Source organism: Cyrtonyx montezumae, unplaced genomic scaffold (genome assembly GCF_038088225.1).
Source record: "Cyrtonyx montezumae isolate F1298 unplaced genomic scaffold, pur_monq_1.0 scaffold_8, whole genome shotgun sequence".
NCBI classification, from domain to species: Eukaryota; Metazoa; Chordata; class Aves; order Galliformes; family Odontophoridae; genus Cyrtonyx; species Cyrtonyx montezumae.
The window spans coordinates 92939324-92964759 of record NW_027072089.1 but is presented as its reverse complement, the minus strand read 5'-3'; the positions used below and the strand labels follow the sequence as shown (position 1 = coordinate 92964759).

General features: G+C 39.6%; 1 protein-coding gene across 2 annotated transcripts in view; it reads right to left on the bottom strand.

Annotated features, from left to right (window-relative positions):
* Nucleotides 1-25436, bottom strand: part of EGFR (epidermal growth factor receptor) — a 145426-nt gene that overhangs the window by 30491 nt on the left and 89499 nt on the right. For both annotated transcript variants that reach the window (XM_065753000.1, XM_065753001.1), the window contains exons 2-7: nucleotides 9376-9527; nucleotides 7377-7563; nucleotides 6311-6445; nucleotides 4503-4571; nucleotides 1615-1733; nucleotides 105-246 (exon numbers count right to left, since the gene is read on the bottom strand). In XM_065753000.1, the coding sequence (XP_065609072.1) occupies nucleotides 105-246; nucleotides 1615-1733; nucleotides 4503-4571; nucleotides 6311-6445; nucleotides 7377-7563; nucleotides 9376-9527 (804 nt within the window). The remainder of the gene's footprint in view (nucleotides 1-104; nucleotides 247-1614; nucleotides 1734-4502; nucleotides 4572-6310; nucleotides 6446-7376; nucleotides 7564-9375; nucleotides 9528-25436) is intronic.

The following is a 25436-nucleotide window of genomic DNA, read 5'->3' as shown; positions in this document are numbered from 1 at the left end:
AGAATACGAATATACTGGGCTGTAATGCAGAGGGTGACACAGGACCCTTTTCACTCCCCTTGAAGCATTACCTTCTCCTTGTCTGCAAGCTGAAATGAACTTACGTGGACATTCCCTCACACAAGTCGCTCCAAAGCTGTATTTTCCCTCGGGGTTGACATCCATTTGATAGGTGGTGGGGTTATACAGGACCAATGGGGGACATGTGTCCTTGCAGGTAGCATCATCCCGAAACTTACGGCATGCCTGTCATCAAACAATAGCACCCATTAAAAAGTTACAAGGTTTTTACATTAGCTGTTTAAAAACACTCCTGTGAGCTGTGCTGCTTCTCACACGGCTCTAATGGGAATCCTGAGCATCTACAGGGCTGGTCCGTAGTGCTTAGGAAGTGAAAGGTTGCTTCAGGTTGAGTAATTTAGTTTAATATTTGAAAAAAAAAAAAAAAAGCAAATGTGAGGTTTTCTTGTTCTGAACAAGAAAACTTGGCACTCTGGAGAAGAGCTGCTGGGATTCACGTGGGAACAGGGGTGAATCTGCATGCCTCAAAATTTTCCCTACAAGCAGTAACCAGATCAAGACAAACAGTACTTTTCCTGGCCAGCCACTTTTTAATAACCTCAATCAAATCAAGTTCTTTCCTGCCAATTACTAACTTTTGTGGCTGAATATTAAAAGGAAGCCATTCTATTTGGCTGCAGGTAATGAACAATTTAGCATCTCTTTATGAAGGACAAGTTGGTTCTTCCAACCCAATCCAATATTAAATTCATAATCATTCCCTTTTCCCCTTTGGTTTTCCAGATTTTTGGTTTTCCAAAAAAAACTTCTCTGGTTTTCCAGATGAGACAGAATAACTCTTCCTTGTAAGCCAGTAAGAGCACTCTAGCTATGCAATTTATCAGAGTGGCTAGAATACAGATAACAGTAACAAAACACAGACTGGACAGTTGCTGTGGGAATTACTTGAATATCACTTAATCCAGAATTAATTGAGTGCAATACCAGGGGGAGTTAAAAACACAGTATATATATATATATATATATATACCCCTGGAAATATATATATATATATATATATATATTCCAGGGGTATATATATATATACTCGTTGTATGGAATATATATACTCATATATATATATATATATATATATACTCATTGTATGTATGTATGTATGTATATGTGTATATATATATATATATATACTAATTGTATGGAATATATATATATATATACTCATTGTCAGGAATTTCCAGGAGTATATATATATATATATATACCCCTGGAAATTCTTGTAGAAAAGCAACAACACTTTTTATTCCTAAAAAAGACAGATTTGCTCTTTTCCCTTCCACAGCTCCATGGTCCCCCAGAGTTTGTAGCAACTGAGAACCAGACAGGGAAACTTCGTTACCAGTTAAGAGTTCTGTGCAACTTGTGTCCTCTTCCCCACCTGTTGCAGGGAAGGCTTGCTCCCATTCCAACAAGGCATCCTATGGATCAGTATCTCCCAGAAGCTTTCTCAGATGGAAGAAGGTTGCAGGACATTCAACTGCCTGCCCGCCCCTCTGTTTAGGATTTTGAGTACCGCTGAAGCTGTAGCACCCTTACCAGGCAGTCACTCTCCCGAGGTCCTGTGCACCCTGCAGCACACTGGTTATGGCAGCAGTCACTGGGCACCTTTCCTCTGCACCGGCCTGAGCATTGCTGGGCACAGATGACTTTTGTTACTGAAAGAAAAAAAGAAAAAGAACACAAATCAATAATTTTTAGGCTGTAATGAGATCAGTAAATATGGAAAAAAACACCTAATGCAGTATCTGTGCTAAAGTTTCCCCATGGGATGCATGTTCTGCCAACAAATCAGGCAAAAGCAAAGAAGGGTGAGAAATGATGTGGGTGGTGGCAAGAAGGGGATATGTTCAGCTCTTGCAGGGTGCAAAGCACTCTGGTCAGCCAGCAACCCATGTCCTACTTAGAAAGAGCATCCAGGCCCTTTTGGTATCAGTGTCTAAACCAAGAAAAATTCCACGGAGTCATACAACTTTGAGCTAGGCAACAGGGCAGGATTTGGCTCTGCTTTATTGGGGTTATCTGCTACTACTGGTGCCAGCTTTGGGAAAAACACATCAGGAGAACTGCCAGAACTCTGGACTACAGTGGGAAACTATGTATTGTTGGTGTGGTGTTAGGGTTCCTCTGATGACTAAAAGTATTTTTGAAATTTGCAGAGAGAGGGGACATCTACTCAGCAAACTGATCTCATAGTCATACAGTATTATTTTCTTTAAGCTTCAATTCCTTGGCTAAATTTTATCTTCATTACTCAACTTCCTCAGGGTTTGCACCAGTGCAACCCAAAAGAAAAGCTGGCCCTGGGTCAGCCTTTAACAGGAGAGGAAAAACTGCCTGCAACATTTTCTTAGAACCAGGAAATAATCTCAATTTGAATAGCAAAGCAGTTAAAATAGTAATCAGAAAAATAATTACAAAAAACACAACACCACAAAATGTAGAAATTAATGGATAGTGTATGTTAGTACCATGGGCCTAAGCTGGTCTGCTTTTTCTCTACAATAAAATCACTGATCAGCAGACTCTGGCAATAGGTGACTGAGTGCTCCAATAGAGAAAATGGGGGAATGCTAACATGCTTCACTACAGCACCCTGAGTACCGGTACACTGCAGTAACTGCTATCAGCTTCCCAGCTGGGCAGAAATGAGTTACAACATCACAAGGAATCCCTATAAGTCAGAAACAGATGGTTGTTAATTAACAGAGAATTATCAGAAAATATAACCTGATACAGGTACACAACCATGACTTTTTTATTTTTTAAATCACACTATATTTTTCCATTATACACTTTTGTACACAAGCTGCATTATTCCATTTTCTTGTATTTTGTAAGCAAGATATCGCCTATTCAAGGAAACAGATAATCTCCACAATACATATTAGCTTCTCTGACAGCAACTCCTCTGTACAAACAGAAACAGGGAAAAAAAAGGTACACTGTTCTACACGAACAGCATTTTGATACAACTTTTTCGTAAGCATCAGCAAAGCAGTAAAACAGCTCATCACTTTGATAGCTATTGACTAAAGCTTCCTGCTGGAAACATGCATAATGGCAAACATATTTCATACAGAACATCCCATGTTCATCTAAGGAGAAAGACATGTATCAGACCAAACTTTCCCACATATGGAAATGTGGGATACATTTTCAGCTGGTCAGATTCTCAAATGCTTCAACAGTAGAGCCAGAGCCTGCAAATGGTTTCACTTCATGCACTTCAAATTACCCTCCTGAAGCCTGCAAGTGTTTCTAAATGCTGACAGTCTGCAGGATTGAGATCTGATGTTTTGCAAGCCCCTGGGACAGCTATGCTGCCTTAGCAGCGGGGAGTACCGTCCCTGAAAGCAAGTTGGTGAGCTTGGCAATGGCACAAGAAAAAAATAAAGCTTACAGCAAATCAAGAGGGAAAGGCTCTACGTTTATTCTTCTGTAGACTGTAGAAGCTGTACATACTTGTTCTGACACTAACAAGCATGAAACTTATGTTTAAGTCATTATTTACAATGGAAAACATTGCACTTATTTGTGTAAATGTAGCAAATTTTCCATTGTGCTTTATACGGCTATGCAAAACTGGCAGGCAAGAAGAAGTAGAAACAGTGTTTTTCCCCAGTTATAGAAACAAAATAATGAAGTATAAAAAAACCCTTCCTCCTCAACCTTTACTTTAGGAGAAATAAAGTCCTGCAAAGTCTCAAGCAACTTTAATTGCATGTTACTCTTATAATTTCAGGAAAATAGACTACCTTCAAAATTTTGCAGTAAAGCATATGCAACCAAACTGAACATCCTCACAATCCCAAATGTCTTAAGTTTACAAATACTCAAGTACAGATAGAAGAAAGTTACAGGAGGCAAATAATGCAGGAAGCAGTTGCAGTCTTTTTGCTCTGGACAAAACACAGCATCTGCCATGAAATCCAGGCCCAAATGAAAGCATCTAAGACTTTCCCCACAGATGTAGAGCTGCCCACAGGGAGCAGAGCTGTGGATTCCCCGTTATTTGAAGTGTTCAAAATAGACCTGGACAGCACTTTGAGCAACCTGATTGGGTTTAAGTTGTCCCTACTCAAGGCAGAGGACCAGATGACTTTGAATGGTCCCTTCAATTCAAATTATTCTGTGAATCTATGATCCTTGTGACTGAGGTTTTTTCAGAGCAGGAAGCCCATTTGTGCACATGTGATGTAGGCTTGTTTCAGACTCACTGCCACTCCATCACGCCTATTAGACTGTGAGGAGAAAGCAAGCCATGTAGCGTGCTTCAAGGAGTACGAGCATAGGAGGACAAAGAAAGGACAAGTGTAAAAACCATGCTGCTAGTGTTCAATTGGCGGTATATTATTCAATAGAGCAAAAATTAGTATGTCAGATTGTAGCACCCAAGATTATTCCTAATAAATATGCATACTTACAAGTCTGGCAGTTCTGTTCACCAGCACCCCAGCAGTGGTCTTCTGTGCAGTTTGGATGGCATTTTGGACCTAAAACATATGAGTGGAGTATTATAAAAACAGTTGCTGTTTAAAACCTGGATGACAACATCATATGAATCACAGGAAACAAAACCTTGAGCTTTCATTCTCAATAAATCAGAAGAAGCATATGCATATCGTTGCTCAGAAATTTTGAGAGCTGGACCTTAAATCCTTATCTGTTGTTCATCACTGGTTTCCTACCTGCAGTACTCCACACCTCAGAGAGCAATACTCTGCTGATCCAGCAGACAAAAGAGAAGCATTTTTCCCAGGAACAAGGATTTCAGCCACTGTCCTTCTGGCTTTCAGGCTTGGATTTGCATAAAGCTGCAAGTCACTACTGGCCTGCGGTCGGGCATGTGCCAGCTGCTTGCTGCAGGCCACGTGGAAATTAATGTTTCTGAACAACATGTTTCTAAGAAGAAAACAAAACCAACTGGATTCACAGGCAACTGCCAGCTATTCTTACCACAAAGCAATTTGACTTGTCTGCACGACGCTCTCCTCCTACTCTCAACCAAAAACACCCCTCAGTGTAGGTCTATGCAGCAGTCACTGGAATGGCATCGGGACAGACACACACCCTGCACGACCTTTAACGTTCAGCACTGGGTTCTTATGGCTAAGCATCCCTTTCTTATCCACCCTCCTCCCTCTTTCTGCCATGTGTACTCTATCTTATATTTTTTTTCCCTTTCAGTGACAAGTACGTCCCAGAGAAATAACTTTTTTTAGATTACAGGATCTCTATCATCATTAAAACCATAAATGGCCATCTAAGCAGATTAATCAGGAATTCACTATGTTTAAGAGACATGTCATATTAAGAGTAATTCCTCCTGCTAGTAGCATGAGATCCTCCCCCCAGCTCACTACCCATCACATAGCTGAACAAATGCCAGTACTTGTCCAGGAGTTGACTGATTTGCTGTGGGACTGAAGAACTGTGTTTTTTTCAACGTTAAGAAGTTAAAGGTTAACTTTTCCACGGTGTTCAGAGCCAGGCTCCTGTGCTGACTTGTACTGTTTGCAGCAATGCTAGGTTACATTCGGGCTCTGCAGCAAATATGTCAACACCGAAGTTGTTGATTACACAACTAGAAGATAAAGAAAATACGTTTCCTGCCAATTTACAGTGCCAGAAATGAAATGCTCAGAAGTGAAAATAAACTCCTTTCCCCGAAGTAACAGGGGATTTCATAAGAGCTCATAAGGTTCAAGGATTAGCTTGAGCCTACCTTAGACATACACTATACAAACTTTTAAGCATATGCTCATCTCTTTGCTGATCTAAGCATCAGATTTTTCCTCCTCTTATCATGTCATTTTCAAGGATTATTCATGCATCCCAAAACAGGAGTTTTTACAGCAATCTTGATAGAAAATCGTGCATTATTGCAAAAATGTGAAGGTGCCTGTATGGCTGCTGTAACTATAAAGACTGCCAGAAAACATGCAAGTGCACGTTATTCTGAGTTGTGTGGCTATCTTTGCAGAAAAGCATTCAAAAAGTACTGCATTAAATCAGTAATAATTTCTTTGAGCTACGCATTAAGGACTTAACCAGGACAAAACATTAAATCTCATGCCAGTGATGAAGAAATGAATAGATTTCCCTCAGAAAAGGGTTTGATGGTCACGTGTGTAAGAACTGGTGGACACGAGAACCAAAGCTGAGAGTTTGGTTGCTGGCTCTTCTCTCTGAAATGTAGAAGTTCATAGAATTTTGGTAAATTAATACTTACAAGAAGAAAGGTTGCTTGCAAAGTCAAGTACTGTGAGAGGCTTCCTGCTTGTGTCAATTATGTCATTCCACAAAACAGTGTCCATATTGCACAGTTTGGGGTTGTTGCTGATTTTAACACCTCCATTGAGAATTTCTGCCATGGAAGGAAAAACACTAGTAAGTGAAACACACTGCTTAAGTCTTCTCTCTCTCTCTCTCTCTCTCTCTTTCAATCTCTCTTATTTAAAAAAAGGGAAACGAAACTCAGTTTTCTTCACCTCAGTCACATAATGCTGACAATCTGCACAGCACAGGCACATTTGAAGTGCAACTAACCCCAGGCTTAAACTGACATGTTCTGAAGGGTTACCTTCATGTTGGATGCCACTGAGAAGCCACTACACATAGCTTTCCATTCAGTGCCACATTCAGAGGCCACTGCCCTTGGCAGACACAGCAGAAGGTAATATGTTTTTACCTGCTTCAGCTCATGATTCAGTCTCCTCATGCAAATACTTCTTTTCAATCTGTGATGCTACCAAGTCTGTAATAAATCAGTGTGGCAGAAGACTGGACATACGGCCTGTTTTTCTGCCTCTGCCACTGTGGTTGTGATCTCCAAAAGAGGGTGCATTAGGCATCTGTTAGCACTGCATTAGGTATCTATTAGGTTTGCACAGCCTGACCTCATCAGTGAGAGACCATATGAGACCCTAACTCTGCAGTTCTTCACATACCAGCAACTCCTACTGGAAATTAACAGAAAATAGTAAATTACACACATCGGAATTAAAAACAATAAAAGAAGTGGGTGATTCTTTTCCACTTTAGGGATACAAATAAATTTCAGCACCCCATTGATGCTTTGGACTTCACGTCTTTTTCTAATGGCAAATTATGAACTTTCTTCAAGCCTTCATGAAAAAGGATGTATAGCAGGAAAGCAAGTAGATAACTGGGAAACTACATTTAGCGCATTGTTTTTAAAGCATTGACTTTGAGAGATCTTCAACTTGGTCTTTATATCAATAATTTAATGGTTGAAGTTTACTTATGGATGCCTCCACCTCTTGCCCCAGTCTCACCTGATAGCCGTCTCATTGGCAGCTCTCGAAGTCCCTGGGTTTTATTCATGTGGTAATTGGATAAAACTGCCAGGGCAAAAGAGTTGTCATAAAGCACGTTCCCTCGGATAATCTGGAGGTTTTCTAGGGGAATGACATCCACCATATTAAGTGCAATGAGCACATAGCCTGCAACCTCCTGTATGGTCTGAGAGAAGAAACAAGGCACTTTAATCCATAGCATTTTATGAACCATTTTTAATCCTCTTGACAAGGTTACTTTCCTTCTCCCACTCCCCCCAATTCAATCTTTGAATTTTAATGAACAAAAAAACACTTAGTCTCATAAAAACTAAATAAATTGGAGAACAAGAAGGGACTATATGAAAAATGGAGCCAAGGAAATGTGTTTTCATGTTTGTACTTTGCACTTGATTGACTGTGCTAAGCAGATATAAAATGACCCTAAAGAGTGGCTACCAAGTGGTTACCATCTGTTTCCTGTTCCAAAGTGAGGACGAGCAGGGATGTTTAGGGGATGCAGGAGAACAGGACAAGCACATATGATATGCCAACTGTGTATGATGCTGTCTCTGAATATTTGCCTTATCTTCAACCATTGGCAGCAGAGTCATTTCACCTGATTGAGGCTTATACTTCTTCTATGCCTCTTCCTTAACCAACACTCCAATGCTCAACAGAGGGGAAGATCAGGCAATCAGATTTCAACAATATTTACAGGACAAGACAAGTGAGACACTGATCATGGTTGTAGGTTAATTCCCGTCTTGTACTGTGAAATATGTGCATTTCTGTCTTCTTAAATAATAATAAAAAGAATCCCTGTGAATGAGAAAGCCCTTAGGCTACTTCTTTTCTCATCTAGCACTGATTTTTCAGAAGACCTGTTATGTTTCTGAGGACACTGAGCATCATGGTCAAGTAGTACTTGGACAGAAAAATGGCAATGCCACTGTATTTATAATCTGTATATCTGAAACGTCTCTTTTCTGATGTTCTTGCTTGTTACTGCAGTGTTTTTCCCTTTCTCTGTTCCCTGGGGAGGAAAGCTCATGAAAATTCCTCTAAACTCAGATGACTGACCTGCTTATTCAGATTCACCACAGAAGAGTTCTTGGTAGCAGATACACATTTTTCATGCAAAAAATACATCTTCTCCTCTTGCCCCTTTATTTTAAACCTCCTAATCTGACATACCAGAGATGCCAAAAGCAATGCATTTAAAACTTCATTAAAAATATACACCCTAAAAGTGCAATGCTGCTGCTATTGGTGCATCTTGACAGGGAGGAGTAGAACTGTACCCTTCACCCAGTGAATGTTGGTGGGGAACCTGACCGTACCAATGACAGACTGCTCCTCCTCATGCTCTGACTGCATTTTAACATCCATTCTGTCTGTTCTCTTCCCAGTTTGCCGGTGTAGCTCATACAGTAGTGCACAGAACAAATGTTCTGATGAGAACAGTCAGTGTGTTAAGTGCCGAGGATTACCTTGAAGGTCATAAAAAGTACACAGCTGGTGCATACTGCAGCTGCCTGCCCGCTTAGGGGAAAGGCACTGGTAGACAGTGAGGCACTCACCATCACTTGTGGAAATGAGTCACTGATTGTAGGGAAGGGTTACAGCCTCCACACTTCAAAATCTGCAATCAGTGATTGCCACTCATTTTGCCATTTGCTTTGCCCAATTATACAACAAAGCCTTTTTCCCTCTCAGAGGGAGATAAAAGTAAGCATGTTATAATCTTTGAAAATCAAGTGGCAACCAAAATAGGTTGGATCAAGGCTTGAGAAGTTATTTCTTAAAGTAAATGATTCTTGGTCTGAGCATAATCTGCAGCCTACAGATATGCAGAGACTATGATTTGCAATATCTCTGGCAATTACTGTTTTTGGATCACTATAGTATTTTATAGGTTGCTAGCTGATCGTTTGCACTAAAAAAATGCAGTAAGGTTCCTTTTGCAGGAAAAGCCACATGGCCCAAAACCACTGACCTTAAGGAAAGAGAGATCGCGATTATGCTCCACATAGGTAATCTCCAGGTTACTCAGTACTACTTCACAGTTGTTGTACATTCTCTGCAGGCTAGTGAAATGGTCTTCCACATGTCCCAGCTGGGTCAACTTGTTATTTGTCCCCTGGCAAACTGTGGAAGAAAGAAGAAAGCCTCATGAAGGAAATCAAGAAAAACTATGAGAGTTTAACAACTCTAAAACTTGTTGCCCATCCAATTTTTACAAGATTCACCATAACTGAAGCACCAGCACAGTAAAAAACACAGATGTGTCTATTGTGCATGAACCTAATGGCATTGGGAGCATACAACATTTCCTAGGCGAACATATGTACCAGCATTATAAAGAACCAAGCCCCAGAAACTCTGGATTCATTTAACTAACATTTATTCTTTATGTTGTTGCAGTACAGAGGAAGGGAGAATAATGCATAAAGAGATGCTATGAAAGACTTCAAAATACCTATCAGGTAAAGAACTTCAACATAGTTTGGCTCTTGGGTGGGATCAAAAGAAGGCCTTCATGTCATCATTATGATAATGATGTCAGGCCTGATCTCAAGAAATAATGCCTTCTCAGAGCCATAAGTTTGAGAAACACCAGTATGATACATCTACATAAGCATTATGGTATTTGTGATCAAAATGGCAGCTGTACATGGGAACAGCTTAATATGGACTGCGATTACACCACCTACATGAGCAGAAAATGACTTTATTTATATGTGCCTCAAATTTCTGTAACAAATGAGAATTTCCTAAGCTTCAGTTTCAAAGTTAACTGCTTAAACATGTTCATGTTTAAAATCTGCATTTGAGTTCTTCTGCATATAAGGATCACAGATTATTAGCCAGAGACACAGGAAAGGTCTGATTCATTGGCATGATCATGTTTTGAGTGTATAAAGTTAGAAAAATTGTCACATATTGGTCTGCATGAGGAAATACATTGCTATTGAGGATAAGAGCGAAGAAGGCATATGCTGTTAGGAGTCCTTCCAGACTTCTGGAATTTTAAGCAATGTTATTGTCCAGCTAAGGTAAAAGCAGAGATTAGGGAAGAAAAAAAAGCTCAAGACAGGCTCTATTCAGAAGTTGCAGTTTTTACACTACAGCTTGAATGGAAGAATGGGTAGAAAGAGCAGCCCTCTGCAGCCTTGTCTTATAGGCCCATGCCTACCATCAGCCCTATGCAGCTGTGGGACCAGAGACAATTAGGTCACCAAAATGAGCCAAGAGAAACAGCATGCCTGCAGATCAATTCCCTTGGAACCACAGAAGAGCTAGAACTCTGAACTTGGCTCAGCTGACCCAGCAAACACAGACTTTTTCACTGCTTTCTAGCTCTGGACTGATGCAGCAGGCTGAGGGAATGGTTCCTCACACGCTTCTCCCTCTTTCATGGGACTGCTCACTGAATCATGCCAAAGAGTTGATCCAAGCTCCGAATAACGCAGAACAATAAATAAGTAAGTGGATGGAGGGTATTTTTAGCTAAAGAAAGCTTGTCAGTTTGGGTCACCATGGCATTCTATGCACTTCTGCATTGGAAACAGCTCTTACAAGGAGAGGGAGAGGGCAGAAGTACATAGCCAGCAGAAGGATCTTGCCAGTCTGTGTAGTCATAGAAATAAAACTAGACATAACAAGATCTGAAGAGGCTTCAGGTCAATAGGACTTGCTATCTTCCCCTGTTCTATGAGGACAGACAGCTTTTATGGCTTTTTACCAAAGGTGTCTTAAACCAAAATATGCAAAATACATCCCCCTACATCAGGCGTGTGTCCTCTATGCAGTAAACAGAAGATATACAACAAACACTATTTAAGATATGGGGAGCAAAAGTGAACAGGTTGCTTCTGTTATTATTTTAACAGTATGTGGCCAGCAGCATTCTGACCACCCTACAGAAGCTCTCCTTGTAATTTTTTCTTTGCTCAAATACATATGAGGTCAAACCTTTCTTTGTTGCAAAAAACCTAAGTACATGTAAAAGTTAACTTAGTTACAGTAATATCTACCAAATGAGAACCAGGGTCATAAGTAGTATATACTAAGCATATACTAGTAGTACATAAGTAGTATATACTAAGTATACGCTAAATAAAATCAAACCAAACATAAGAACCTAAACCATGGAGTACTGTTACTGAACTCAGGTTAAGGTGCTGCATAATTTTCCAAATAAAAGGTTTTGAAAGAAAAGAGAATGACCTGCTTATGCATGATGAATAATACTATTCCTGCAATTTCTCTGCTTATGAAAACCATGTTATGAAAAGATACGTGCTGTAATTATCTGGATATAATACTGGCATAATACTTATTATTCTGGCCAGAGGGAAAAAAAAACACAACAAATTGCAGATCAGAATCAACAGAAATAGGCAATGCAGACTGAGATTGCACGTTTCAGGTAATAATAGCAGGTCATTTTGCCTAACCTATGCCAAGCATCTGCCCTAGTCATACAAGCAATAGAAGCAGTCTAGCACAGACAATGTAGTACTGGCCTGTCTTGGCAGAGCTTAAAGTGGGGCATGTATGCATGAGTGGATGGAGGAATTATATTATGCTTTAACCTCTGTCAAGCATGATCTATTTACCCTCTACAGATTTTGATGCCAACTACATTAATTGTATACTTTTGTTTCAATGGGTGACAGAACGAACTACTCAGTTCGAGGAGTCAGCGAAGGGAATGGATTCTTCCACGGTACTGCTGAGTAATGTGGTAGTATACTCCACATAAGTCCCCAGTGTGCACATTAGGCATGGCTCCAGCATGTTTTAAATAAAAGTGAGAATGAAGAAAAAAATGAGAAGTCTCCTGACCAAAATTTGGGGTGAGACTGTTCCCAGGCAGTAGAAAAGCTGAGATTCAGATCTGAAAATCAGAGTATGGGATGATCTCTAAAAGAGGAAAGTTTTGCTCTAATCTGCTGAGTTACTGTAATAAAAATACAGCCAGTGTGGAATTGCTGGTTGCAGAGAGGTGGGCAGCTGTGCTGGGCGGGAGCAAGGCTAAATGCCTGCAGCCTCACCCTGGAGGGCAGCAGTGTGGGGCACCAGAGAGGAACTCCATTTCTATGAGATGTTGTTCTTAGTACATGTACTGGGCTTTTTAAATGCCATAGTGTCAGTGTTGAGTCATTTACAGTATTACCTCAACAGATGGCCTAAAAATAATGCTTGCTCCCCCCCTCAAACTGAGATGTGAAGTAGTGCTTCCAGGTGATGCAATCTCTGAAAGCCCAATTCTTCATCTTTCAAGACTATTGGGAATGTCACTGGTTTCTGCTGATTCTACTGCTGTGCAAACAACTAGGGTGAAATGAAAGTATTTCCTAAATTACATTTTTCCACAAGCAATTTTAGGAGCACAGAACTCACCCACCCCTCTGCAATGCTATGTGACTATATTCTCCTAGATTCAAAGTCACATTAAATAAGCTGGTCCCTACAGTGATTGACCAAGTACAAGTGAAATTTGTTTTCATCTTCTTCCCAGAAAATCTCTCATTACTGAAGCGTCAATCCTGTCACGCATATTTGTCCCACACTTGACAAAACCCTGGAGAATGCTTTGAAACCACCAATCTCCAAATCATCAGCTGCTTCTGTTCGTGTTTTGCCTGTATTACCCTCCTGCTGCTCTGACACACACACTGAAATAATAATTAAATAAGGTAATTTCAGAGACATACAAGTCCATTTCCATGCTTAAAACATCACTGATAACTCTATTCTACTTGGCATAATAAATGCACGTACTTTTTTTCCGCATGTTTTCCAGATAATGCAAAACCTGCAGAAAAGAAATATTTTGCTTAATCTGCCAGAATATTTAAATAAGTCCTCTCTTCTCACTCACTTGCAAGTTCATTTTTATTCATTCTGGCATTTCTTGGAAGAGCAGTACCTTGCAGGGCTCTTGTTCCAGATGCAGAGCTGCTTCCAGAGGCCAGGGAGGAAAATGACTCTTGGCCTTCTAACATCACTAATGCCCAATACTAATCCATGTCAACCAGAGTATGGAGAAGAAAACATTTGAAATGAACTGGAAACATTTTGTAAGAAATACTGATCAACATGCATGTGTATGGGCAACCACAGATAGGAATGGTTTTGTGTTTGGTGTATTTGCCCATTACAAGGGCTTCCACTTACCTTCTCACCTGTTAGAACTTGATGATCTTTGAGGTCCCTTCCAACTCAAGCCATTCTATTGGCCCCTTTTAATTAAATGAGGATCGCCTTGTGCATTCAGGCATAAATCTAGACAGGTCCTGCATGTTAGATTTATTTATTTATTTTTTTTACCAACCTAAAAGCTCTCTTTTACAGCTACTGAACAGATCCACAAAGGCCACCCAGGCAGCTGTGGAAACCTGGGATGTGCAGAGCTAGCACTGCTAGATGATCAAGATCACAACATTTAAGATTATGAGGCGGAATGAGAGCAGACATCATCATTTGTCATGATGAATAACCATTTGTGAAAGGACTATAAAGTGTTTTCTGTAAAGAAATCAGGGACAAAATGTCAGAGATTCAAGAAAGAAAGTGACATTTTGTTATATGTGATTGTTTAAATAGTAATACTTCACATATTCCTCAACTTTAGAGAGAAATGTGGAGAATTTTCTGTATTACTGAGTTTTGAGTGTATTTTGCATACTGAGTAAGAATTTCATGAGTGTAAAAAGTTCTACATGACACAAAAAGCTGCAGTAATGTGCTTTGAAAAGTTGCAAGAAGGAAAGGAAAAGCTAGAAAACAAGCGAGGAGTGCTCAGATGCTGGCAGATGTTTTCCCTTGAGAACAGTGGTTGCAAATGTATACAACAGCTAAAAAGACCAGCTTAATGTCAGCAGCACGTGGGCACTGGAAATGTCACCAAAGATCATAATCATTTTTGCACATACTCAAATGTGGTACTTTGAAACATCATGAAAAACAGACACATGGTTGTTTTAAGTCTCTACTCAAAAAGTGTGGTTTAGAGTAATGCAACTACCAAGATTAATTCAGATTTTAGACACACTGGAAAAAAAAAAGACAAATGCTCTTAAAAATACGTAGGTGGAAACTAATTGCAAAAGTGACACAAAACCAGTGCCACAGTGAAGAAAAAGAATATGCTCTAAAAGAAAATTTTTCCATATGGTTTCTTATTTCTCTTTACTTGATGAAAGTAACTTTTCTAGCTAAATCTAATTTAAAGTTTCCCCTACTCCGGTTAGGAGTGGAGATCTGCCCTTTGATGGCAAAAGTTACATCCTAAATTGAAGAAGCAGAGGCAGCTTGAAAGCTGGATGACCTGACTGTTTTTGTCTCCATCTGAATGAATAGGTAATGATAGAAAAACTACCCTGCTCTTCAATAAAGACCACTCCAAAAAAGAGCATTTCTAGCATAACTAGCATTTCTAACAATAAGAGATTCTGCCTTATGAATTACCGATGATTTTTTTCCCTTCAATATTATTTAGCAATATTTTTCTTCTTCTGTTTGTTATTATTTAATTCAGTGTGTATATTCCTTAATGTTCCAAAATCAATCATTGCACTGGCTTCAGGGAGACTGGGATGTGTGATTCAATTCTCTCACTGACACAGATGAAGCAATAAGAAGGACATAGTGGCTAGTCCAGGGCTTAAACTTTACCTCCAAATGCCTTAGAACACCATTGTAGGAGGGACAGAGCACAAAACTAAGATTTTTTATAAACACATCAATTTCAAAATGCGAATAATAGTATTTTTGTTTGTTTATTTTTTCAGAGGAGGTGTTTCTAGTGAGATCCTGAAAGGTACGTGGTTTTAAACCAGTTTTCTTCAGATAGCTTTGTCAGTGTTCTGTAGGAAATCATTGTTGATTATGTTTGCAGATGTCACAAATGCTGGGATTCTAAATAATAATGAGAGGCAGGTAACCTGCACAGGCTGATTTGTATAATTTAGGCAAATAACCACTCTGAATGACATTTATCTGAAATATAGCCAAAGGCAATGTCTCACATCAGACTGTAGGACATGGCTAGATTGAAAATGGGGACCTAGGATGCAGTCTTCCTGAGAAAGACTTAGGGGTGAACAGAGCATGGCTTGATGCATAACGAAACCACAGTCACTGGATACATCAGCAGGAAAATACCAAGCAAGAAGCGACTTGCAGTCAGCAGTCATCTCTTGCTGTGCCCTGGTGTGCTGAGAGCAGAAGCCTCTGTACAAGAAGGCTCTCCTGTCCTAGCAGAGCACCATCCTGTAGCACTGGGAATGCCCAACCTGGCTTCAATCCTTCTCCAAGGTGGGTTCACCAGTCTGATGAGCTGTGCTGTTCATCTAGGACGTGGCTTGTGCATGGTTTTTGGTTTACTGCAAGTGCAATCATCAACAAACTCAACAATGAGCTACTGCTTTAACAGTGAGGAACATACAATAATAGGAAACTTCATATATATCAACTACTGTGCAAACACATATGCAGAAATGATATTTTATTATTTTTATACACACCAGTGATTAAATCTAGTAGAGCAAAAACACACAACTCCCCTATTCATCCCCTAACCCTCTTATGAGAAACTCAAAGCCACACTTAACACATAATTTAAAGTCAACCTTGGATGTAAAGATCCCACACAGAAGTTTCTCTGTGTGAATGTGGCAGAGCTCAGTGATGAGCTTACAGCTCCCAACTTAGAACGGAGCAATTGAATGTGCATGCTTGAAGATACAATACTCTTCAAGCTGAAACATGTCTTAAGCAGCATACTGTATGGCAAAGCAACACCAAGCACTGCAAAGAAAGATGAACTTTTAGAAACAACTTGAAGAAAACCAAGGGAAAAAGGCAGAGCTGGTGGCGCATTTGGTAATAGCAGGTGCATGTATTTCCAGCAGGTCATCCAATAGGAAGCACTGTTCACACATCAAATTTCTTTATGATGTGTGAAACTCACATACTATGACAGTATGTTCATTCAGTACTGCAAAACAGCCCTAGAGTGAATCCAAGGAAGGGGCCCTGGGTCCTCCCAGTGCTTTCTGAACAGATAGGCAAATCAGGTTGCACAGCTTCTCGTTAATAGCCCCACCGCTCTCCAGTTGTCTGTTCCAATAAGTTTGCTTAGAGACCAGAACCAAGAGGCCAAAAAGCCTACAACACAGTTCACTGAGCCTCTAATCCTGAGAGATATATGTGGCAGGGGTGCGGCATTTTGAGATCTACATCAGGATATTTCAGAAAATAAGAAGATGACAACAGATACATGAGCTTGTGCCTTGACATCTGAGAAAACGCACTTTGTTTTGGCAACATATACAGAGCACCAATAAAATGTGCCCATGAAAATGTGAGAACAGGGACTAGCTACATCAGAACTGAATTGTTTAAAACAGTCCCAAAATGAGTTAAAGCATGGTAAACAAAATCTAAAACATGAGATGTCTCTGTGAACATTTTACCATGTAGAGTTTCTTAAGATTCTGCAATTGCATTTGTCCATTTGTACTTTCCAATGAAAAGAAAGTGAGTGTTTTTCTTGATTTATGTTATATACAACTTTTGTTGTAACAAGTTTTAGCCTTTACATATGTACTTCTGAATCCCTTGAGCCTTTGGTTCAAAATAAGCACTCATATACAAACTCAAAAACAGTAAGATAAACCCATTACATCTGATTCTATAAATGCATACCTACTTATATAATATCTAGAGACTGCAGTATAGGAGCACAAGGGAAACCATGCAGGTTTTATTCACTACCTTGAGCCATGCATGCCCACCCTTCATGGTAACTACATCCACTTCCACCACAACCCTGCTCACCAAAGTCATGGTAAATGCTGCCAGCAATCACAGTGGGTGGTGAATGCAGCCTCTGGGCCTGCATCGCTCTATCACTGCATGGTGCTTGCTCTGAAGCTGGTAACTTTACAAATTTCAGCCTCACACAGATTCAAGAAGGAAAGCTACAGAAAGGGAGTTATACTGACAAAATTCCCAGGAGATGACATCTCCCTTATGAATGAGATTGTTTTCTTGAGTGAGGCTAAAACAAGACAGGACCAAGATAAACACTATCTGCTGCTTTAAACAATAAAGGTACTGTTGTTATCCGTAGTAACAGAGCAAACAGGGCCTGTCAAATAACTAAGAAAAATAAGAAAAGCTGATAAATTTAAAAGGTTCTATTCATGGAAATGAACATTACAGTTAACACTCGCATTAGGAAATTTGGATATTTGCGTATGTTGACAGGCAAGCAAGTTAATGCATGCATGCATGGGTTTGAAAAAACTCCAATAATATTAAAGTTTAAAAGCAATAGTTGAAGAGCAAATTAAATGTAAATGAGCTCCAGATCACTGATCTTCATTTAAACCTTGACTAAAAGTCAATGGAGAGACTCTACTGAAATCAGTGGGACCTGAGTCAAGTTCTTATTTCACTTAATTTAGCTGCATGAAATTCAATAAATGAGGTAAAAAGACATACCACTCTTTTTTCTTTTTCTTTTTTTTTTTTTTTTCTGGAAGAAGGAGAACTAAAACTATGTTTTGAAAGCTTTTGAAAGCTAAAGAGCCACAAAGTGATTTAACAGCACTTGGGTAAGTTTTGAAGGCAGAGACCAATTTATCTTCAACAGTCGGGGAAGAAAAAACATCCAATTTGGTCATTGCAACTATAAATGTTGCATGTTACAGCAAGTGCACTGCTGTTAGACTTGGCCTTATTTAGCAATACAGAAAGTCAGCCACATTTAATGCCAGATTTCAGTTCTGTGAAGAAACGTAAACAAGTTTTAACATTTTAAAATGCACTTGAAACGCACAGTACAATACATTACAGGCTGTTCACACTCTGAAAAGTTCCTTCTCCATCTCTTGTACAGTGAGCCTCTGCCCTACAACGTGAGCTCAGAGCCAGCCTTCCTTGAGCTCCTTCACCCTTTTCAGCAAATGAACTGTGCAGTTGGCTCAGTGGTGATTGCAGAAACTCTGCAATCTGAACTGCATAAATATAATGCTATATTAGATAAACCTCTGCTAATGTTCTCAGACTTGTACGTTCATAATGCACAACTGCCAAGGTCACAGAAGATGAGATGATGGAGTTAATCTTTTGTTTGAATACGTTACAGAACAGGGCACAGACACAGGCTTTATTTTTTTTTTTTACCTTATCAAGACAGCCCTCCCAGTTCCCCATGCTTCTTTTACTCTTGCTATAAAGGAAACAGCACGGCTCCTACATAAAGTATTTTGAGGCCCACATGTATAATGGACTGCACAAAGGCCTATCAAACAACTGCTATTGTGGCAGACTTTTGAGGGTACCTTGCTTACTTTTTGACTTTGAAAACACTAATGGAAGAAACATTAACGAATGGGTTAAATAAATTAGTTTCTTTGCCAAAAAGAATTAAAAGTGTAGATTTGTCAGAGACGAAAACATCATCCTGTAACAATTTTTTTTTAAGGTGAAATTATTAATTCAAATTTACTCACAATCTGTTTAGATGTGAGTGGTTTACAATCATTATGAGGATGAATGCAGCTGCTAAATTTGATTCTGCAGCTCCTCTGTCCCCACAGTTCCAGGAACAATACTGATTTTGTGTCTCCCTAGATCAATTCCAGACTGCCGGGTAGGCAAAAATCCATGTACCTTTCTCAATCACAGAAAAGCTACTCCAAATACATACTCAAACACAAAAAAGCTACTACAAATACTCCATACAGTTAACATTATCATGCAGACATATATCCCATGATGGAAAAGTTGTCAGAAAGAAACTGCTCTATCAGTTAAATGAAAAGGGAATAAATGCCCCTTTTATATGGAAAGTAATTACACTAGCTACAATGTAAGTTATAACATTGAGTTAGTGATGGAAGTCAGTTGCACTACACTTATCTTTGCCAGAGATGTCTTCAGGGGAAAAAAACCAAAACTTTCTACTACTGCAGCAAAACACGTGTAGAGACATGAAATCTCGCTGTAAGCCTGATTGAATTCTGTTCCCATCTGCTCTACCACTCCTGCCTCATTTGCTTTGGGAAAGACTGCACTCAGATACTTGGATGGCTGAAGCTTTCTGAATGGACTTCACTTTTTTTTTAGATGATCCAGAGGAAAAGGAGGGGAGCTGCTGTGTGGGGAGTAGGACCTTCCTGTAGTGCAGATTCTCCAGCAGTGCGGATAGATGAATGGACCCAGCACCTCCTCACCCCCTGTGCTTTTTTTCTAGGTAGAAAAAAGTTGTTCTTCAGCAGAACAACTCGAATCACATTTTGGCACACCATGGGGAGGTGATACATTTTTCTTCAGCCTATCTTTCGTGTGGCAATTCAAAGAAAGGGAGAACTGTTGGGGTAAGCAAAAACAAGGAAAAAAAAAAGTCAAGGCTTTTTTTTTCTTTTTTTTTCTTACGATCCACTGCTTGAAGTATTTGCAAGCTCGACCCTTTAAGCATCCAGGGACTGAGTGATAAAAAGATCAGAGAAAAAAAACAACTACGCAAGGCATGCTTACGAACAACTGTGGAAAGAAATAAATCACACTTATTTTTCCATGACACAATGAAAACTCCTAACATATCTGTTTTTGGCCACTACATCCCAGAAAGTTTCCAAAATTGCAAAAGAGTCACTCATCTTTTAAGCAAACAGGCATGTCACACAGTCAGCTCTCCAATTCCATTGCACAGCTGCTCACTGCATTAAGTAACTTCTGATAAGCCTCACTAAAACCAGAGCCACCTTATCTTGGCTAAATGACACCTAGCAAGCATTTAAAACCATAGGTTTGTTTGGCTGCCTTTGATGCTTTTGCCAGTCTTCCATTAGCATCTATCACTTCATGAGAGAACTGGAGGAGCATTGAACCACCTCACTGCAAGCGATGAGATTCTACTAGCTCCAAGAACAGAGCAGCTTTGTCCTCCAGGGATGCAGATGGGATCCCCAGTATAAACCAGAAGCAGAAAGAAATGTATTTTTACAAACAGTGAACTGATTTCAAAGTTATTTAAGTGAGTGGGATGAAAACAGTGAGGAAGAAGCTGCAAGCGAAGAGGTGGAAACAGGAAAACAGAGCAGGAGCCTCAGAGGTCACCTCCCACACTACAGCCTGCTCCAGCTCAGGTTCAGCCTAATTAAACCTGGTGCTCCTTTGCAGTAATGAGGGGTGCCTGTGTCATCCCTGACTTACATAAGTGTAAGAGAGAGGCAAATCAGGTCCATTTGCTTCCTGCTCATGTCAGCTTCTGTAGAAAGCAGGAGGGAAATGGTGCTCACATTGAAATCAGTGGGAACTGTCTCACCGCAATTCATTACATGTGTGCTTTTTGTCCAAATGCTCTCAAGAAGTTTTCTTTCTCAAGAAGTTCTCATGAGAAATACTCTTTCTCACTTGCCCTGGTATTCACCCCTAAACAAGCTTGGAAACAATATCCATCTTGAACAAATCAAGATATTTTTTTCACAGACTAGGTAATAAAGTATTTTGTAGTGCTCAGTGTGGGAACATGGTGCTACACTGACAACTCTTCCCCCCCCAAAAAAAAAGTAAAACAATCTTCTTTCCAAAATTAGAAATAAAGGTTTTCATTACAAAACCCAAAATAACAAAGCATTCAGGAGATTTTACACAGCAGGAATAGCAGATCTGCATGCAAATTATGCTTCACACCAGTGGGAGGTGGACATCAGAAATCAGAACAGATTTCTCAGAATTCCCTCTTTAAGTATTACTGAAGCAAGGATGGGAGACTTGCCACTGAGAAGTACTGTTTCCAGGCCTACTATGCCTTTACAAAATGAACATCCTGAAGTAATGAGAGCACAAAGTTTTCCCAAGTAATTCCAACATTAGTATCGATGCTGCATAAGGGCACCTTGAAAAGCTGTTTCACTTTGACTCCACTGAGTTGCACAAGGCTGAAATACTTTGAAGGACACTATTAAGCAAAACAGAATGAGGTCTTAAAAACAACAGTGATAAAAGTAAAGAAAGAAAGACGGGCTTAGAATGGACATAAAACAGCAGCTGGTAGATGCGTTACATTTTCATTCAGTTTAAAATCTCCGAAAAGGTTTGTGTACAGGAGCTGAGAAAACCCATGGGAAGATCTTACTTGTAATTTGAGTACATTACCCAGCTATGGGACACATCTCTGCTGTCACTACATTTCCTTTTACAAGGCTGTCTCTGATAGAAGGATTTTGTATTTTAGTTTTTGGATTTTAAAGCAGAAGTTACTGAGTACTTCCAGAGCTCTGCCAAAATTATTTTCCACTAAAAGTCTCAAAGAAGTCTGTGGAAAGTTTCTCCTATATGACTCTCCCAATAAATGGCATTGCAGTTTATCCCTGGGGGAATAAGCTCTGAAAACATGTGCCTATTCCAGAAAACATGCTACTAACACAACCCAGGAAAAAGAATGTGGGTCCAACAGTAAATTCAGTGTGATTCCAGGATATTGCTCTTTCCTCTGCATGTTGAAGCTGACAGTGGCAGGGGAATTCCATGTCCCAAGTAACTGCATTTCACATTATGTGACTGGAGCATAGCAAAATTCCTGCTTTCTGGAATTACAAGGACCAAGCTTGCTTTCTTGGGAGGAAGCAGTCTTACACAGACCTGTGGGGATGCTCATCAACAGCAAGTACAATTCTTATCTGCTCTTGCTAACACACCTAATCATATATGTCTTGAAGCATGCAAAGTTGCCTTTTCTTATTTAATGTTTAAATGTATAATCGCAAAATCTGGCTTCCTATCAGCAATGTAGAACACACTCTGCACTTAAAGAACAAAAACTCCCATGGTGCAAAATCTGCGCTGACCTAGGTCAGTGACCATGGTAAAGATGACACTGCTGGAAGTTGTGATGGCAATACTGATGCTTTCAAAAATTCTGCCTTAAAGCCTGACTCCTTTGTTTTCACTTTTAAGCTTCTTTTTAGATACAAACTTGTCTCCAAGTAATCACATTCTGCAACACAGAACTGGAAGGCCACATCTTCATGGAAAAAAATTCATTATCATCACTACACAAAAACTTAGAAGTAAGAGGATTACAATAGCAGCAGATGAATATGTGCATCTCTCAGAGCACTAGAAACATTTTTTCTCGTATTTCAGTAGAGGAATGCCTTTAGGTCTCTGTGGTTATTATTACAAAAGTGTATTATCATCTCATGCATTCCAAGTCACCACTTAAAGTGCTTCCTCACTATTCATCATATGAACGAGTGACATTCAACCTGCACAAGGCATCTCCCTGGGAGTCTCCGGACTGTTTTTGCGCCCATGAAAGACAAATAAGGAAAGCAGGCTTACATTTGCTGGACAGAGTTTTGTGCCCTGCTGCCCTCAGAAATACTGTAGGTGATCGCATACTGAGCAAGACTGTAAACTGTTGGGATGCAAAACCCTCCTCCAAATGTGCTGTGTACTCCTTTAAAGCAGCTTCCACACCTCACAGAACATATAAACACACACACACATATATATATGTATTATATTATATACAGTATATACTGAATTGGCTCTCTGAAGTATATATGGGTCTCCTTGTGGTACTCAAAAGGACAACTAAGTTTCTAATTCTTGGGCTTGTCATACAAGATTAAATTGTCATTTCCTCGACAAAAAGAATGCAAAGAGTGCCTGATTAAAAGTAGAACACTGAAATTGGGCGATAAACAGTTTAGTTAGTACAAAATCATCCTGTGTCACTGAAGCATCACAAGCCCTGGCGTCTCTGCTTGCTGACCCTGTCAGCGCCCTCAGTGAGCCCTGGGAACTGCAGCTAGCACTACATGCTCCTGTGGAGCATGGGTAGCCAGACAGAAAGCATGTTTTATTGTCAAAATGTGTTACTTGGCACTTTATTTTTGCTATATGCTTTTTAGCATATTTTAGTACATCTCCTGTTCAGCAAACATGCACAAACAGACTACAGAGGACAGGCAGGTCTTCAGTTTGCAAGAGTGGAAATCAGCAATAGGTGAGAATATTATTTATACCCTTTTGTCCTAGGTAATTTGATATATGACTGACAGCTCCACAATACGGGAGCCAGATTCTGCAGCCTGCAGGACGCTAAACATTATAAATATATATATGTATAATATATTAATAATATAACACTACTAACATAACAGCAACATTGATAATTAATTTCTCTAAAGTAGGACTGTGGTTCTAAAGGGCAGAACAGTTCTTGCCTCACCCTAACAGCTCAGTGCTAAGAAGGCAATACTGCAGTAACTGCATTCTAGTCCTGCCTGCATCTTCTAACATGAAGCTTCTATCCCTAACCTGCATAACGAAGTAAAAACATTCAAAATGTGCAAAACCTCAGCTGACCCCAGTGCTAGCTCACAGCACGTAACAGCCTGTTTTTGGGATGCTAATGCAGCAGGTGATCCAAATGAAGCAGTGCACGGGAGAGCAGCACACCACTCTCTCCCACAGACTTCAATTGTTTCCCACAGAGTCGCAAGTGCTAACTCACAGTACCCTAAACAAGCATAACTTCCAGTCACACGTTTACAAGTCTCCCCATAGAGCCACTGCTGTTTCTTCCTTTTACTTCCAGTCATGTCATCAGTTCTAATCTATCCAGAGCAATTAAAGTTCCAGATCAGATGCATAAATATGGCTCTAAGAGTATAATGAAAATCTTGATGCTGAAGGCACAGTGTACTAGGAAGTGCTCTGGAACAGTTTCAGACAAAAGAACAGAGAATCTGTATTTTATAGCTATATTTGATACAAACATATACCCATCTGTGAGTAAAAATCAATGCTTTCACTGCATTAATAAGAGTTTATTGTCACATAAACCAGGCACTGTGACAATTTCCTTGCTGCAACGTGAAAAAAGCTTCTTTCCTTGCTGAACAAGTACTTGCAAGAAAGGGGAGAGGATCACAGTTGCTTTTTTAGTGTTCCACTAGGATGGATGCAGTAGTTGGAAAGTCCAATAATTATTTCTTAGCACTCATGCAACATAAATAAAAGTAACCAGCTTATTTATCAGTGACTTGAAAACATATGTTATTCTCTCTAGCACAATATAGTATTTTCAAACAAAGCATTAATTCCTCAGTTTGTGTTTTTCCTCCAGGGTCATGCTCCTATCTTGATTAGCAAAAAATAAAAAGGTGGAGGTTTTTTTTGTTTGGTTGTTTTTTTTTTTTTTTTTTTTTTTTTTTTAAGAAAAGAGCATGATTTTCATTAGCTCTGTTATGAGATAAAATATTTACTATGAAATACATGCTGCAAATATAGCTCGGACCAATAGACAATTTAACAGCCTGGGAATCTCTTGCTCAAGAGCACTAAAATGCCAAAAGGCAAGTTACAGTGTAAGAGTATGAGATGGTTTTGATATATAACTTACGTTTTCTGAGTGATTCGTGCCTTTTAAATGCATTTAAGTTTTGCAACCTTACATCTACTCCTGAAGACGCATGGGTATTTCTCAAAGTGATTCACTTGCATGGGATTTTACAAATTGACACTTCCTCTGACCACATTACAGAGTGCCTTAATGAGTGTGCACTCCAACTGACCAGCTCACAAGGTATTTCTGCTCCAGGAAGGGCAAATTGGACCATGGCAGGGATATTATGCAAAGTACTGAAGATGGAGGAGGAGGTCACCTACCATCATGCAGCCATCCTGTGTGTTTCAAGTACCATATAACTCATTTCACAATGGTAAAATATAAATTCACTTCCTGCTTAATCAATGCAATTTTCTGATGTTCATACCCTTTACAGAGAAATAAGGAAGGCTGGTCTTCTAAATCCAAGTTAATTTTAAAAGGACGATTTTATTTTATTATTATTTTCTTTTAAAGCAATTATATATATCACATCTGCCACTGAGGTTCCCTGAGTTGTATCCGATAAATCACCTTTTTGTAATATATCAGAAAACACTCAGTACTGCCTTCTGTACACCTTGTTTGTAAAGCTCTGTTTACTTACCTGTCACTGCCTGGCTAACTAT